Genomic DNA, 14132 nt, shown 5'->3' with positions numbered 1-14132 from the left:
ACAAAGCACTTTATCAGTTTCATACCTAAAATAATAAGCAAGTTTAAAATAAACAGTTGGGAGAGATTGAATGGCACGCTCTACTGTCAGCAAAGGCAGAAATGCCCCAGTCCAAAGGTTGACAAATGACGGAATGGTCTTCTGATTTCACATAGGATCTCGTCTCCCTGAACTCAGTATGTTTCTGCTGGTGTTTATAAATGGAGCTGTATATTTTTCACTTGGTTTTCTTAAGAACAAGCTCACGAAATATTTTCTAGTTTCCTTAGGAACGATCCCAACCAAGATGTGAGTAGGAGCAGCCCAAGCTCCCACAGATACGTTCGGAGGGGGTCCCAGGCTTGACTCTAGGATGATGACAGTTTCCAAAAGGCCAATTTAGCAGCAATTGGATTTTTCCTGCCTGCCTGCACCATTAGCTGACAACTCACTTCTTCCATCACATCTGCAAACAGTTCTCCTAGACAGTTCTGACATTTCCCACTTAGAAAAGCCACTTTCAGGAAGTTATTAACCCAAACGGAATCTTCCTGGTCAAGCTCAGGGGTACAGAAATGCCTCAGATGGATAGGTTTGCAGCCACTTGGTTCCCAGTAAGGGATAAGAATGGCCAAATAGGACAAACTGCAAAAGTCGGACCAAAGATGTCGGTTACTGTGAGATTATATACCTAGAAGTGCTTATATAGTACAATCTTAATAAAACTCCCATTTTTTGAGAGTGCAATTCCGTGACAGCAAAGACCATGCCTGGTTTTTGTTCACCACTGTGTGCCAGCACAATACTTAGTTCACAGTAGACAAATATTTGCTACATGGATGGATAAAGTAGTGTTAACGATGAGCCAGGCACTATGCTCCAACCATTCCGCACGTTACCTCATTTATTTTAATACCTACCCCAAAGCTATAAAGTGGGAATTTAGACAAGGAAACTGCGGACCAGAAAAGTAAAGTAACTGCCCACGGTCACCAGTGAGCAAGTAATAAAACCGGGACTGAAACCCAGCTCTGCCAAAGCCATGATCTTTCCACTCTGCCCCTCTCCAAAACATTGGTTCAGCCACTAACCTGGTGAGGTCCTTATATTGACAGTCTTATTGAAATTATCTTTGAGTACTTCCATCACAGACTTCATTTCTTCATCCACCTCTTCCAAGCTGATTATATCCTCAACCAAGGCAGCATTAAGATTCACTCTGGTTTGGAGTTGTCCTTTCCCTTTGGCTAGGAAGTCAACAATCAGTGAATAAAAGAACAGCAGCAGACACAGAGACAATAAACAACTAGTGAAGAAGTGCCACTAAGTGCAGAGAAAAATGCCAAGTGCTAAAAGATTATACATTATCAGTGCCCTAAAAGAGAGCCTACATTGACTGTCCGCTAGGTACCCAACACTGTGCTAATCACTTTCTGAGATACTAGTGAAGGCACTATCTTTATAATGACACACCTCAGGTGAAAATACTGGCTATGATGCACACCAGTTTTATGACTCTGGGAAAGTTACTCTACTCTGCTGAGTATCAGGTTCCTTACCTGTAAAACAGGGCTAATACCTATATTGCCAGGTTGCTATGATACAAATTAAGTAATTCAAATACCTAAAAGAACACTATCCATATGGCAGGCACTCCATAAATGAATTCCTTATTTTTTAGAAAAATAAACAGAAGATGAAACAGGTAAAGTAACTTGCCTAATGTCACAAGGTCATGAAATAGTAAAGCCAAGATTTGGTCCGGATCTGCCCAATTTTAAACCCATGAACTTTCCATTAGATTGTCTCCAAAAAATCTAATTGGAGACACAGGAAATACATTAATTCATTTTAAAATGAATACTAAGACAGGATATGCAAAGTATCTGATAGCTGGGATGGACAAAACGAACAACAGTAGTTAACGAACATTAAAACCCACCAGTGGTAATAAAAATGGTTATATTTCAGAAAATCAACAGCAATGGGGGCTGAATAAAATTAGATTTTATGCCTAAGCCACCATGGTGATTTTTCATATATGTTCTATAGATATAGATCACTTCCATGAGTAAAGCAAATATTCCTGCCTTTCTTCATGGAAGGTGAGTGAAGGGAAAAAAGAATAAAAATATTAAGTAATACTATCCTACACTTGTTAACTACTCAACAAATATTTATTGAGATTCATTCATAACAAATTTTATTGAACATCTACAGTGAGCTAAATCCTGTGATATTTGTACAGCACATCATAATTTGCAATGCAATTTAAAGTACATTCTTCTATTAGAGAGTCAGAGCAGCTCCCCGAGGTAGGAAGAACAGAGATTATTATTGTCCCCCTTGTACAGGGAGAGGAGATGAGAAATTTACAGCACAAATCATTTAAATGTTTTCCCCCAAGTACCAACCAGTAAGCAGCAGAGTGATTTTTTAAAAACATGTATTTGCTTGTGTCACCACCATGCTTGAAGCCTTATTGCTCTTAACAGAACAATGGCTTAGAATTTTCAAAACTGATGAAAGATGGGAATCTTCAGATTCACAAATACAGGTTCCAAAGAGGATAATAAAAGTAAATTCATACCTAGACATCCTGTGAGTGCAGAAAACCAGGGACAAAGAGGTATTGAAAACAGCCCAAGATAAAAGACAAGTGATCCATAAAGGATCAAAATTCAGAACAACAGCATACTTTCAAAGAACAACAGGAGCTAGAAACAATGGAAATAGTATCTGCAACTTTAGATTTTTTTAAACTAAGAATGCATGTTAAAAATTTTAAGTTATGCCTATCAGTATCAGGACGGATATATGAATGAAATAGTATATAGCCATGAGAAAGAAAGATCTACAACTACACAGAAGAAAATGATTCTTACAAACATAACGTTGAGCAAAGAGGCTAGACACCAGAATACAGAGTGTGCATACAAGAGCCAGATACAAGAATGTACAGTACAAGAGACAAAACTAACCCATGCCATTAGAAGTCTGAATAACAGTTACCTGCAAGGAGTAGAAGCTGGGAAGTTACTAGAAGGGAGCATAAAGGGGACTTCTGACATGCTGAAAATGTTCTGGTTCTTGATCTGGGTGCTGATTACACAAGGGTTTTCAGTTTATGAAAATTATCAAGCTGCTTCCTATGACAGCTGTACTTTTCTATAGATGCTTTTTAATTTCTATAAAAAGTTAAAAACAGAAATTAAGGGTAACTACTAAAACAATAAGAAATAAGATGTATAACTTCCAAATCAGCAATGATGAAAAAAGAGAAATAAAGAAATCTGATTAATTCAATAGAAAGGAGGGGGAAAAAAAGAAACGAAGAAAACTATGATAAAGTACAACATAAAATGATACACAAATACTCAGTAAACACAAGAAATATAAACAGACCAAGAAGATCATTTAAAAGTTAGAGATTCTTGGGGCGCCTGGGTGGCTCAGTTGGTTAAGCGACTGCCTTCAGCTCAGGTCATGATCCTGGAGTCCCGGGATCAAGTCCCGCATCGGGCTCCCTGCTCAGCGGGGAGTCTGCTTCTCCCTCTGACCCTCCCCCTCTCATGATCTCTGTCTCCCATTCTCTCTCTCAGATAAATAAATAAAAAATCTTTAAAAAAAAAAAAAAGTTAGAGATTCTCAGTAAGAACTTTTTAAGTCTAGTCATATACAATACATAAGAGGTTTTACAAAAACATGAGATTACAGAAAGTTTAATGTATAGGAATGGAAAAATTATAACCCTGGCAAATATTAAATAAAAGAAGGCTGATGCAATTACATTAATACCTAAAAACAGATTTTTTTTTTTTAATATTTTATTAGAGAGACACAGCGAGAGAGGGAACACAAGCAGGGGGAGTGGGAGAGGAAGAAGCAGGCTTCCCGCCAAGCAGGGAGCCCGATGTGGGGCTCGATCCCAGGACCCTGGGATCACGACCTGAGCCGAAGGCAGCCGCCCAACTGACTGAGCCACCCAGGCGCCCCGTAAAAACAGATTTTAAGACAAAATGCATTATTAGAAAAAATGAAGACCATTTCATAATGACAGTAAAAACAATTCACCAGAAAGATATTACAATTCTGAGCTTAAATATACCCCATAACATAGCCTCAGAATTAACGGAATGAAAAGGAGAAACTGATGAATCTATAATCATACAAGGACATCCAAAATATCTTTCTTCATAACTGATAAATTGAGCAAATAAAAAAAATAAATAGAAAATTTTTGATCAACAAAATTAGCCAAATCAATCTAATGGTCATATATACAATCCTGTACCCAGCAATAAAATATGCATTCTTCTCAAGCACACTTGAACCTTTATACAAAATAACCATGTTCTAACCCACAAAGCAAATCTCAATAAATATCAAAGAATCTATATCATATAGAACACATTCTCTGATCGAAGTGGGATTAAGCTAACTCTCCAAAAAGCGTATGTTTGAAAAATTTTAAACACTTCCAAATAACTCATGGACTACAGAAACACATAATGAAAACTTAAATTATTTAGAAAAAGGCAATAAAAATACTGTATATCTAAAATTTCTAGGAGGCACCTGAAGTTGTATTTAGACAGAAGTTTATAGCTGTACATGCTTATAAGAAAAGAACAAAGGTTGAAAATTAATGAACTGTCCAGTTCAAAGGATAGAAAAAGAAGGACATGGAAAAAAATAAAAAATAAAGGGCAGGAATCAATAAAACTAAGAAAAGAGAGATCACCAAAATTAAAAGCTCGTTTTAATAAGGCTTATGAAACCAACAAACTTCAAAAGGAAAGTAGACAAATCAATATTAAGAAAGAAAAGGAGGAGACAGTTATCAAAACATTAGAGATTTTAATAATCTTAAGAGACTATTATCGACAACTTTATGCCAACAACTTTGAAAACTTAGAAATAATGAAAAATTTCCTAAAAACATATAATTTACTAAAACTAACTCAAGAAAAAAGAGAAAATCTAAGCAGCATCATAACCATTAAAGAAATTGAATCTATGATTTAAAGTCTGTCCACATACAATACCAGGTCCAGATGATTTCACAGGCACGTTCTACCAATCATGTAAAGAACCAATTAATCCTGATCTTATCAGACCATCCCACTGAGAGACAGACTGAGACAGAGATGAATTCCCCAACTCATATTATGAGACTGATACAGTCTTGATACCAAAACTGGACAAGGATAATGCTAGAAAGTTATGCCCAGCAATATCAGAGGCTAACATTAAGGCTAATCTCACGTAAAAGTATAGACTCAAAAACCCTAAATTAATATTAGCAAACCAAACCCAACAACATACGTATAGATTACGTATCAAGCAATGTACGTACAAATTATGTATCAAAAGCAAGTAGGGCTCATATCAAAAATGCAAAAGTGGTTTAACATCAGAAAAAGCTCTGATGTTGAGTCACCCCATTAACAGATTAAAAAATTTTTAAAAACAGATGATCAACTTAATAAATGCAGTAAGAGCATTTCATAAAAACTTAATACTCATTCAAATGAAAGATTCTTAACAAAACAGGGACAGAAGATATTTGTTTATAAGAGAGACTACTGAAAAAATAAGCAAACGTAATTCTTGATGTTAATATATGAGAAGTGTTCCTGATAGTCTGAAATAATAATAAGGATGCCTACTATCATCAGTCATGTTTATTCAATTATATTCAAGTTCTTAGTCAATGTAGTTGCGGGGGAGGGAGAAAGGGAAGGAGAGAAAGAAAAGGTATATGGACTAGAAAGGGAAAAACAAACCTATCATTATTTACAAATATTATAACTGCCTATACAAACAATAGATCTAATAAAAGATTTCAAGGTTGCAAAACCCAAGATCGGCGTATAATAACCAAAAGTGTTCCTATTCACCAGCAACCAAACAGAACACATAATCTTTAAAAAGAAATGAATTTAAAACAACAAATCTTCCATAAAATAACATAACAGATATACTCATGACCTTAAGGTGGGGAAATTTTTCTCAAATAGAAAAGAAAAAAAAAAAAAAACTATCCATAAAGGAAAAGACTGATAAATTGGGCTATATTAAAATTAAAAACCTCTCTCTCTGTCAAATAAAAATAAATAAAATCTTTAAAAAAACAAAAACAAAAACTTCTGTTCATCAAAAAACACCATTAAAGGAATGAAGAGGCAAGCATATCAGCAATACATATGCATGACAGAAGTCTTATCTGTAGAATATGTTAAAACTCCTACAAATCAATTTTTTTAATGGGCAAAAGACTGGAAAGGGGATAAACAAAGAGCCAATAAACAAATGTGAAGGGGCTCACCATCATTATCAAGAAATTACAAATTAAAACCCCAATGAGATATAACTACACACCCATGAGAATGGCTAGAAATAAAAAGACTGACTATATACCAAGTGTTCATGAGTATGTGGAGCAAAGAGAAAGCTAAAACATTTTTGGTAGGAGTGTACATGGCACGACCATTTTGGAGAACTGTATGTAGAGAAACTGAATATACGCATCCTCGAAGACTCAGAGACTCCCCCCTCTTGGTATATGTATACCAACAGAAAGGTATTCATAGGGGCACAAAAATCCACGCACAGGCATGTTCATAGTAGCATTCTTTATTTTAGTTCAAAACTGGAAGCAACCCAAATGCCCATCAACTACAGAAAGCATACACAAGTTGTGGTATAAGGCTTCACTAGGATACCGTAAAGAAAGAAAAATGCACAAACAAGTCCTACATGCAACAACATGGACATACCTCACCAAGAGATTGTTACCAAAGGAAGCCAGACACAAAAGAAGCCATACTGAGTTCAAAAAGGGCAAATCTAATCTACAGTGCTAAAGTCAATAAAATGGGTTATCTTTTGAAGGGTGACAACTGAAAGGGACATGTGGAAAGCTTCCAGAGTACGAGTGATGTTCTATATCTTGATATGGGTGATGGTTACAAGGCTGTGTTCACTTGATGAGAATTCTCTGAACTGTAACCACTTGTAAGTTAAGTATGTACTTTCCTGCGTATATGTTATAGCCCAAAAAATTACTTTAAAAATATACGTATGTGATCAAAATGATGATATCCCAGAAACAAACCTGATTAAAGAAATGTGTAAAATCTTTACAGAGAAAAACTCACAGTATGATTATAAATTTCATACACATGAGCAAATGGCCAGAAAGAAGAAAATGAAAAAGTGTGTGTATATGATGAGGAGAGATTTATACCACCAGATTCAAGATATTACGACAGTGACTGGAATTTAGAAAGGAATTTAGTGTAGGGAGAGATAAGTAATTCAACAAAATTAAGAGCTCAGAAATAAAATACATAAAAAGACACTTGACATGCTACAGAGGAGTAAAGAATGAGCTAATCAATACATGATATTGACAGAACTTATTACCCATTATAAAAAAGAAACTTTAGAAAACTAGATTCCCAACCTCACAACATAGTCAGGAATAAATTCCATATGAATTAAAAACCCATGAAAAGTAAAAATCTTTAAAATATTCAGAAGAAAATATAGAAGAATAGCTTTAAGACCTTGGATAGGTAAGGATTTGTTACATAAGACATAAAAAGTACAAACAATAAAGAAAAGGACTAAAAAATATGACCATATTAAAACTTATGCTCAACAAAAGATATTGGTAAGTAAAAAACAAAGCAGACAGCTATAACACATAAAATCAACAGAGGACTCTCATTCCTAACACAGAAAGAATCCAATAAACCTAGAAGAAAATGTCAAGCCACCAACTTTTTAAAGAGGCAATCAAAAAAGATAAAAGCTAAATAGCCAATTAAATTTGAAAAGATGCTGCTTACTCGCTGTAGCTAATGTGTGTGATGCTGTGCACATCAAGAGCCCCCCGTTTCCAGTTCTGCCACTAACTGGATGTGACCATGGACAAACATCTTACAAAGGCACCTCGGCTTCCTCATTTGTAAATGGTGAGATCTGTGCTTCACCAGATAATTACAAAAATTTCTTCACTGGATAATTCTAATTCTTTCACTGGATAAAGATCAATTTACTAAATATATGAATTTAAAAAAATTAGTGCGGGGCGCCTGGGTGGCTCAGATGGTTAAGCGTCTGCCTTCGGCTCAGGTCATGATCCCAGAGTCCTGGGATCGAGTCCCGCATCGGGCTCTCTGCTCCTTGGGAGCCTGCTTCTCCCTCTGCCTCTCTCTCTGTGTCTCTCATGAATAAATAAATAAAATCTTTAAAAAAAAAAAAAAAAATTAGTGCGACATACAGATTAAAAATTGTTGCCATTATCATTATTAACAGAATGTAAGTCTTCTAAGTATTAATGCTCTTTCAGCAACTTGTTCATTTTCCTATTAATAGAAAAGGGAAGGTCCATAAGAAACGATAAAAGGAAAAGCCAGTGGAAAAAATACTCAGCAGCATCTTTCCAGCACCATCTTTAGGAATGGACGCCCTGACCCACCACTGCAAAAAGCAGGTGTGCTTGACAATTTTCTGTCACTCCTTCATTCAGTCAACATTTTTTGATACATACTACATGTCAGGCCCTCTTAGGTACTAAACAAGATACAGACCCTATCCTCATAAAGTCCGGCATAGAAGACATATGACAAACAATAATTAACCTTACAATTAATTGATGAATTAATGAGTGCTGTGCTAAGGACGTCAAATGTAAAATAACCGTGCGTATGAGTGCACGTAACAAGGGACCTGACCCAGTCTAAGAGGTCAGAGAGGGCTTCCATGAGGAAACGCCATTTAAGCTGAGACCTGCGGTATATCAAAGTCTCATTCTTGGATGACACAAACCATTAAGATCATCCATCTAAATCCACGGCTCTAATACCTCCTCACCCAACAAACTTCTGGTTTTAATTTTACTTCCAACATAGGTCTTGCTATAAGGAGAAAACATGTTGATCTCTGCCACAAATAGTCTTATTTGCTTGGCACTTACATCTCTAATTCTAAAACTAAAAGAAGGAACTCAGACATTTTCTAAGCAATGGTAACATGGGAGGCAGCATGGTAATGAGCAAACAGACCCTCAGTTCTATTACTGTCTCTGTCACTGTGATATCTTTTAAGCTGATCAACTGAACTGTCTGAGACACCATGTCCTCATTCTTCCACAAGGGGAGAAATTCAGTACCTCTCCGAAATCCCTTCCAGCTATGACAGTTCAAGGGCTAAATGTAAGAAAGCGGGGATGAGGTCATATATCTCTACCTTTGGCTTTCTTGGTAGCAAAATGACGGATTGGTACAGCTGGAGAGGCCATGGATTGCCCACGGTCATTTTGTCTTCCACTCACTGTCTTCAGCATCCCTTCCGAAACAGGTCTGGTCCAGGCTGCAAGGGAGTTACAAAAGACAGGGTGGACCAAGCGGAAGCACCTTAAACCTGAGGCCATGACTGAAGACAATCCTTGTGAACATTCACTAAAAAGAATAAGACAAAAAGGAGATCTAAGTAAAACAGACTGTATTACAACTTCAGGAAATAATCTGTATTAATTATCAAGCAACCCCTGCAAACTGAGCTATGTGCTAGGCAATTTAAATATATTGTCTCCTCCCAACAGCCATCCAAGGAAATATGATTAGCCCCATATTACAGGATGAAGAGATTGAGGCTCACAGAGATTTAAGTAACTTGCCCATAGTCTGTAAGACTCCAAATCGCCAGGCTCTTTCTACTGTACCAAATGCTTCTTAGAGTACACAGGGAACACAGAGTAAGTAAATGTGCAGCAGCCTAAATCTTTAATGATGCTAATTAAATCCTTACATGAGAAAAGGCAAAAAATCTTGATAAAGTTATACTATAAAGAGGGAGGGCAGAGCACTGAAAGAGGACTTTAAACTAAATTAAAAAAAATCCTTTCAACAGGCATAAAATGACTGGAAAATTCACACGACAGCATTTAATTAAAATTTTCTTTGGTTCCTTATGCACTGATTACCAATTAGAATGCACTTTACTTTAATGTGAGTCTGAAGCACGGTTGAGGTTTGAGGTCTTCCATGTTACAGAACTGAAGCTCTGGAAAATGCCACCCTCCTCAGTGTTAACACAAGTTACACATTATACATCTAAAGTTCTGACCATGAAAAAATGCTAGCATCTAGCTAATGTACAGCTAGCATCTGCCAGGAATCTGGCTACCACTTAGTTAAAACCAAGAACAATTCTCATCAAATACCTGGAAGCTACTACTATCTTTGAAAATCTGTCCTACACCTCATTAAAAAAAAAGAAAAGAAAATCCTATCCTAAAATGTTGATGCAGTAGAACTAAATCAGAGCATGTGCTCTGTAGCCAGATGGAATCCAATCCTGGCTCCACCACTGACTAAATGCCTCTAACCTGACTCTGCACCTCGATTTCCTCAACTGTAAAATGGGGATAATTATAATTATTTCTTAGGGTGGGGAAGAATAAATGAGTTTATGCAGGTAAAATAATGGGCATAGTGCCCAGCGGACAGCAGGAGCCCCCAAAAGGGTATCTGTTGATAACTATCGCCTTTCCTTTCAAAAAGACTTTCACACAAGGGTCAGACACAATAAAGAAATCTTGCGTGTCATTATACAAGATAGCCTAGTCAGTCAAATCTGGATGTACTTTTAATTTTTTATTTAAATCCCAGTTAGTCACCATACAGCGTTATATTAGTTTCGTGATTCCACACTTCCGTCCATCACCCGGTGCTCGTCATGACTAGTGCCCTCCTTCATCCCCATCACCTACGTAACACCCAGCTGCTTTTATTTTATTTATTTTTGGATATACATTTCAACTTTGGACAGTTCACTCCACCTATCTGGGCATCACTTACCTCATCTGCAAAATGAGAAAAATAATATCCTGATCTTAAAATGAAATAGTAAGTATATGGAAAACACCTAGCACAGTGCCAGGAATACAGTATCTGCTTATTAAATGCTAGCTATCATTACCATTATTTCTTAAAAGAAAAGCAAATGAGCAGAGCAAAGGCAAATTATTTCTCCTGATATAATTTTTTTCTCTCCTGATGGGATTTTTAATAGCAAGGGATGCTAGATGTCATGGATTAGTATATGAAGTCAGTAAAAGCAAATCTGGATTAAAAAATGAAGAAGTATCTTTTCTTCTTCTTTAATTATTATCAATAGCTGCTATTAACTGAAGTCAGGCCCAGGCTGATTGCTTAGCTGTACATATTTCACTTAATCCTCCCAATAATGCCACAAAGAAAGTATAGTAATCTCCATTTTACAGATGTAGAAACTGAGGTTCAAAGAGACTGTCACTGTCCAAGGGCATGGAACTAATAGCTCTGCCCTATTTCGGCAAAACTGTTCACAAAATTTGGCTCTGAGTGAGGTTTCTATATCTAGATTTTTCTAATATAGCCAATGCCTAACCCACACTTATATCCAAATATGGCTGTATAATAATGTGTTTTTTTAATTTTTTTTTTTTTTTAATCTACGGGGTCTCAATTTGGCTGCTCCATTTAAGACAGGTTTCCTGGTGTTCCTGTTGCAGGTCATAATACCAATCCACAAAGCAACAGGAAATCAAAATGGGTTAGAAATAAACAACCTTTGACAGAAAATGCAGTACCCAAAAGGAGACCCAGTACATGTGAACCGGAAGACAACTCTATAAATAAACCACATTGCTGAAATGTTTTAGGCACAGATTTTAATTGCACAGAAGTCAGGAAATTTCAAAGTGGAAGTTCAATAAAGGCAGTCCCTTGGGCCCTTTACCTTAAGGACATGCATATTAACAGTTCAGCACAGAAGCATTAAAGTCGAGGAAAGGAACTGTCACAGGAGCCCAATCCAACAAAATTAACCTATACTGAGAGGAAAATGTGTCAGGAAGTACCTGGGCTTTGGACACAGTGTTGAACTGGAATCCCACACTTATTAACTTGGGTAGATCATTTCGCCTCTCTGAGCTGGTCTGCACCCCATTTTTACCATGGTGATATTAATGAGGCTTTAAAAAGATAATTATAACAATAAAAAATGAAACAATTGCCAACACTTACAGGTTACAACTATGTGCCAGAAACAATTCTAAGTGCTACATTGTATACATTAACTTATTTGAACCTCATGATATCACTATGAAATAAGTACTGTCAGTATACGCATTCTATGGATGAAGAAATAAAGGCACAGATAAATAATTTGCCCAAGGTTAGAATTCAGGCAATCTAGCTCCAGTCTGTGCTCTTAACCACTATACTATACTATTATGTACCTGAAACCACTCAGAGCAATTACTGACATTATTGTTGAAACCGTTGAAGTAATTTTTAAAACTGTTTGAAGCATATACTGTTTTTCCAAAGGTAAGGTTCTCAAAACTTGACCTTCTCTGTTTTCCATAGGTGTATTTTAATTTTAAAAAAGAACTAGATGAGGGACACAAAGCCCATTGTCCACTCTCCCAGCAACCTCTCCCAATTCAGCTGTATATTAGCTTATAATATGTACATTTTTAATACTTTCACATGTATTATCTGATAACCAGATATGTGATTACCACCCACATTTTACAAATAAGCACACTCATTTTTCATTTCCTGGACTATTCCTTCTGCTCCTAGGTCTTCAAAATACTGCTGAAGTTGAATCTGCTTGGAATGACTTTACCCCACCTCTTTAATGAACTACCTCCCATTTTTCTTTCAGATTTCAACTTAAGCATCGCTTTCTCAGAGGATGCCTTCTCTGGCTGTCTCCTCCAACCCAACTAGATCAAATGTCCTGTAGCCAATTTTGTTAACACCCTACACTTCTTCATAGTGCTTAAACAATATTAGCTAATATTTGTGTAGTTATTTGATCATTGCCTAATTCCCTCCACAAGACTATAACCATCGCAAGGACTGATCTATGGTTGTCTTATTCATTGCCATACCTCCAGTACCTAGCAGTCCCTAAACACAGAAGACACTGAATACAAGTGATGAATACATGAATGAAAGTCTAGAAAGAGCAGGTCCTTGACCAAGGTCACAATTATGGTTCAAGATTTGGAATCTAAGCCTCAGATTGAAGGTCCTGGGATCTACTTACCAACAGTGCCTCAATGATCTCTTGGTTTGCCAGATTTTCCACATAGAGATAGTAGGGTATGCTCTCTAAATTCAGTGCCATGTAAAGGTGTTTATAGCAACTGACTACATAGAATCTGACTATTCATAGTATCATGACTATAGTACAGAATCATGTCCCTGACATGGCCAAAGGAGGATAAGACACTTTAACAGGTGGAGAAAGAGCTTTTGCCTAAGAGCCAGAAGGTATGAATCCCAATATTCCTACTTCATCACTCCCTGCCAACCATCCTCTATAGATTCATAACTACCTGTACTCAAAAAGCATTTGTGCCAGCTCTAGGACTGACATATGACTTGTATCAAATCATTTCTCCTACCTAGGCTGTGTTTCCTCAACTGTAAAATGAAAGGTCAGACCAGATTCTGGGTAGTGCAATGGAGTGTAGTGAAAGGAAAACGGCACCAAACTTAGAGAAGACCTGGGAAAGAGCCCTGGTTCTAGCACTTCCTAGATAAGTGACCTCAGCTAGGTCGAACTCTCTGGACCTCAATCTCCTCTGTAAAATGTAGATGACAATACTATTTGTCAGGGTTACCAGGACGATCCAATGAGATAAGGGCTGCAGAAACACTCTGTAACTAGATAACAGTACTGAAATGACAACTGTTCGCCAAGGGAAGACACAGAGTAACAGCTAAAAGTTGAGGTTTTGTAATTTAAGCTCCGTCACTTACTGGCCGCACGACCCTGGTAGTTATTTCTCTGAGCTTCCACTTCTTCATCATGGCGGGGGGGGGGGGGTAGGATAATAATACCTACTTCCATGGGAAAACTAAATGTTCCTGCCAAACAGTGGGCTACTAAGTAGTGGCTACTATTGAGTAAGCTCCCTTCCCCTCCGCCACCCGCGAAGTTCCTAGCTGAGGAGACAAGCCCCGCCCCCACCCCATGAAACTCTCTGGGAAGCGACAGGTCCCGCCCCCAGCCTTAAAGGTCAAGCCGGACTCGAATGGAACCGGTCGGGGGACGGCGATCAGACTCCCTAAGGT

At 37.2% G+C, this 14132-nt stretch overlaps 1 protein-coding gene across 5 annotated transcripts in view; it reads right to left on the bottom strand.

The window, feature by feature from the left end:
* Nucleotides 1-14132, bottom strand: part of MRRF (mitochondrial ribosome recycling factor) — an 80096-nt gene that overhangs the window by 65753 nt on the left and 211 nt on the right. For 4 of the 5 annotated variants that reach the window (XM_054509409.2, XM_064579664.1, XM_045883081.3 and 1 more), the window contains exons 2-3: nt 9241-9452; nt 1071-1226 (exon numbers count right to left, since the gene is read on the bottom strand). In XM_054509409.2, the coding sequence (XP_054365384.1) occupies nt 1071-1226; nt 9241-9452 (368 nt within the window). Of the gene's footprint in view, nt 1-1070; nt 1227-9240; nt 9453-13817; nt 14010-14132 lie in introns of those variants that run through there. The other variant, XM_045883083.3, reaches the window with a different exon arrangement.

The sequence above is a fragment of the Mirounga angustirostris genome, unplaced genomic scaffold (genome assembly GCF_029215605.1).
Source record: "Mirounga angustirostris isolate CCGP_5_RB_7025 unplaced genomic scaffold, mMirAng1.0.hap1 SCAF_15, whole genome shotgun sequence".
Taxonomy (NCBI): domain Eukaryota; kingdom Metazoa; phylum Chordata; class Mammalia; order Carnivora; family Phocidae; genus Mirounga; species Mirounga angustirostris.
Note: the sequence above shows the minus strand (reverse complement) of the source record. Positions and strands in the feature narration are given on the sequence as shown.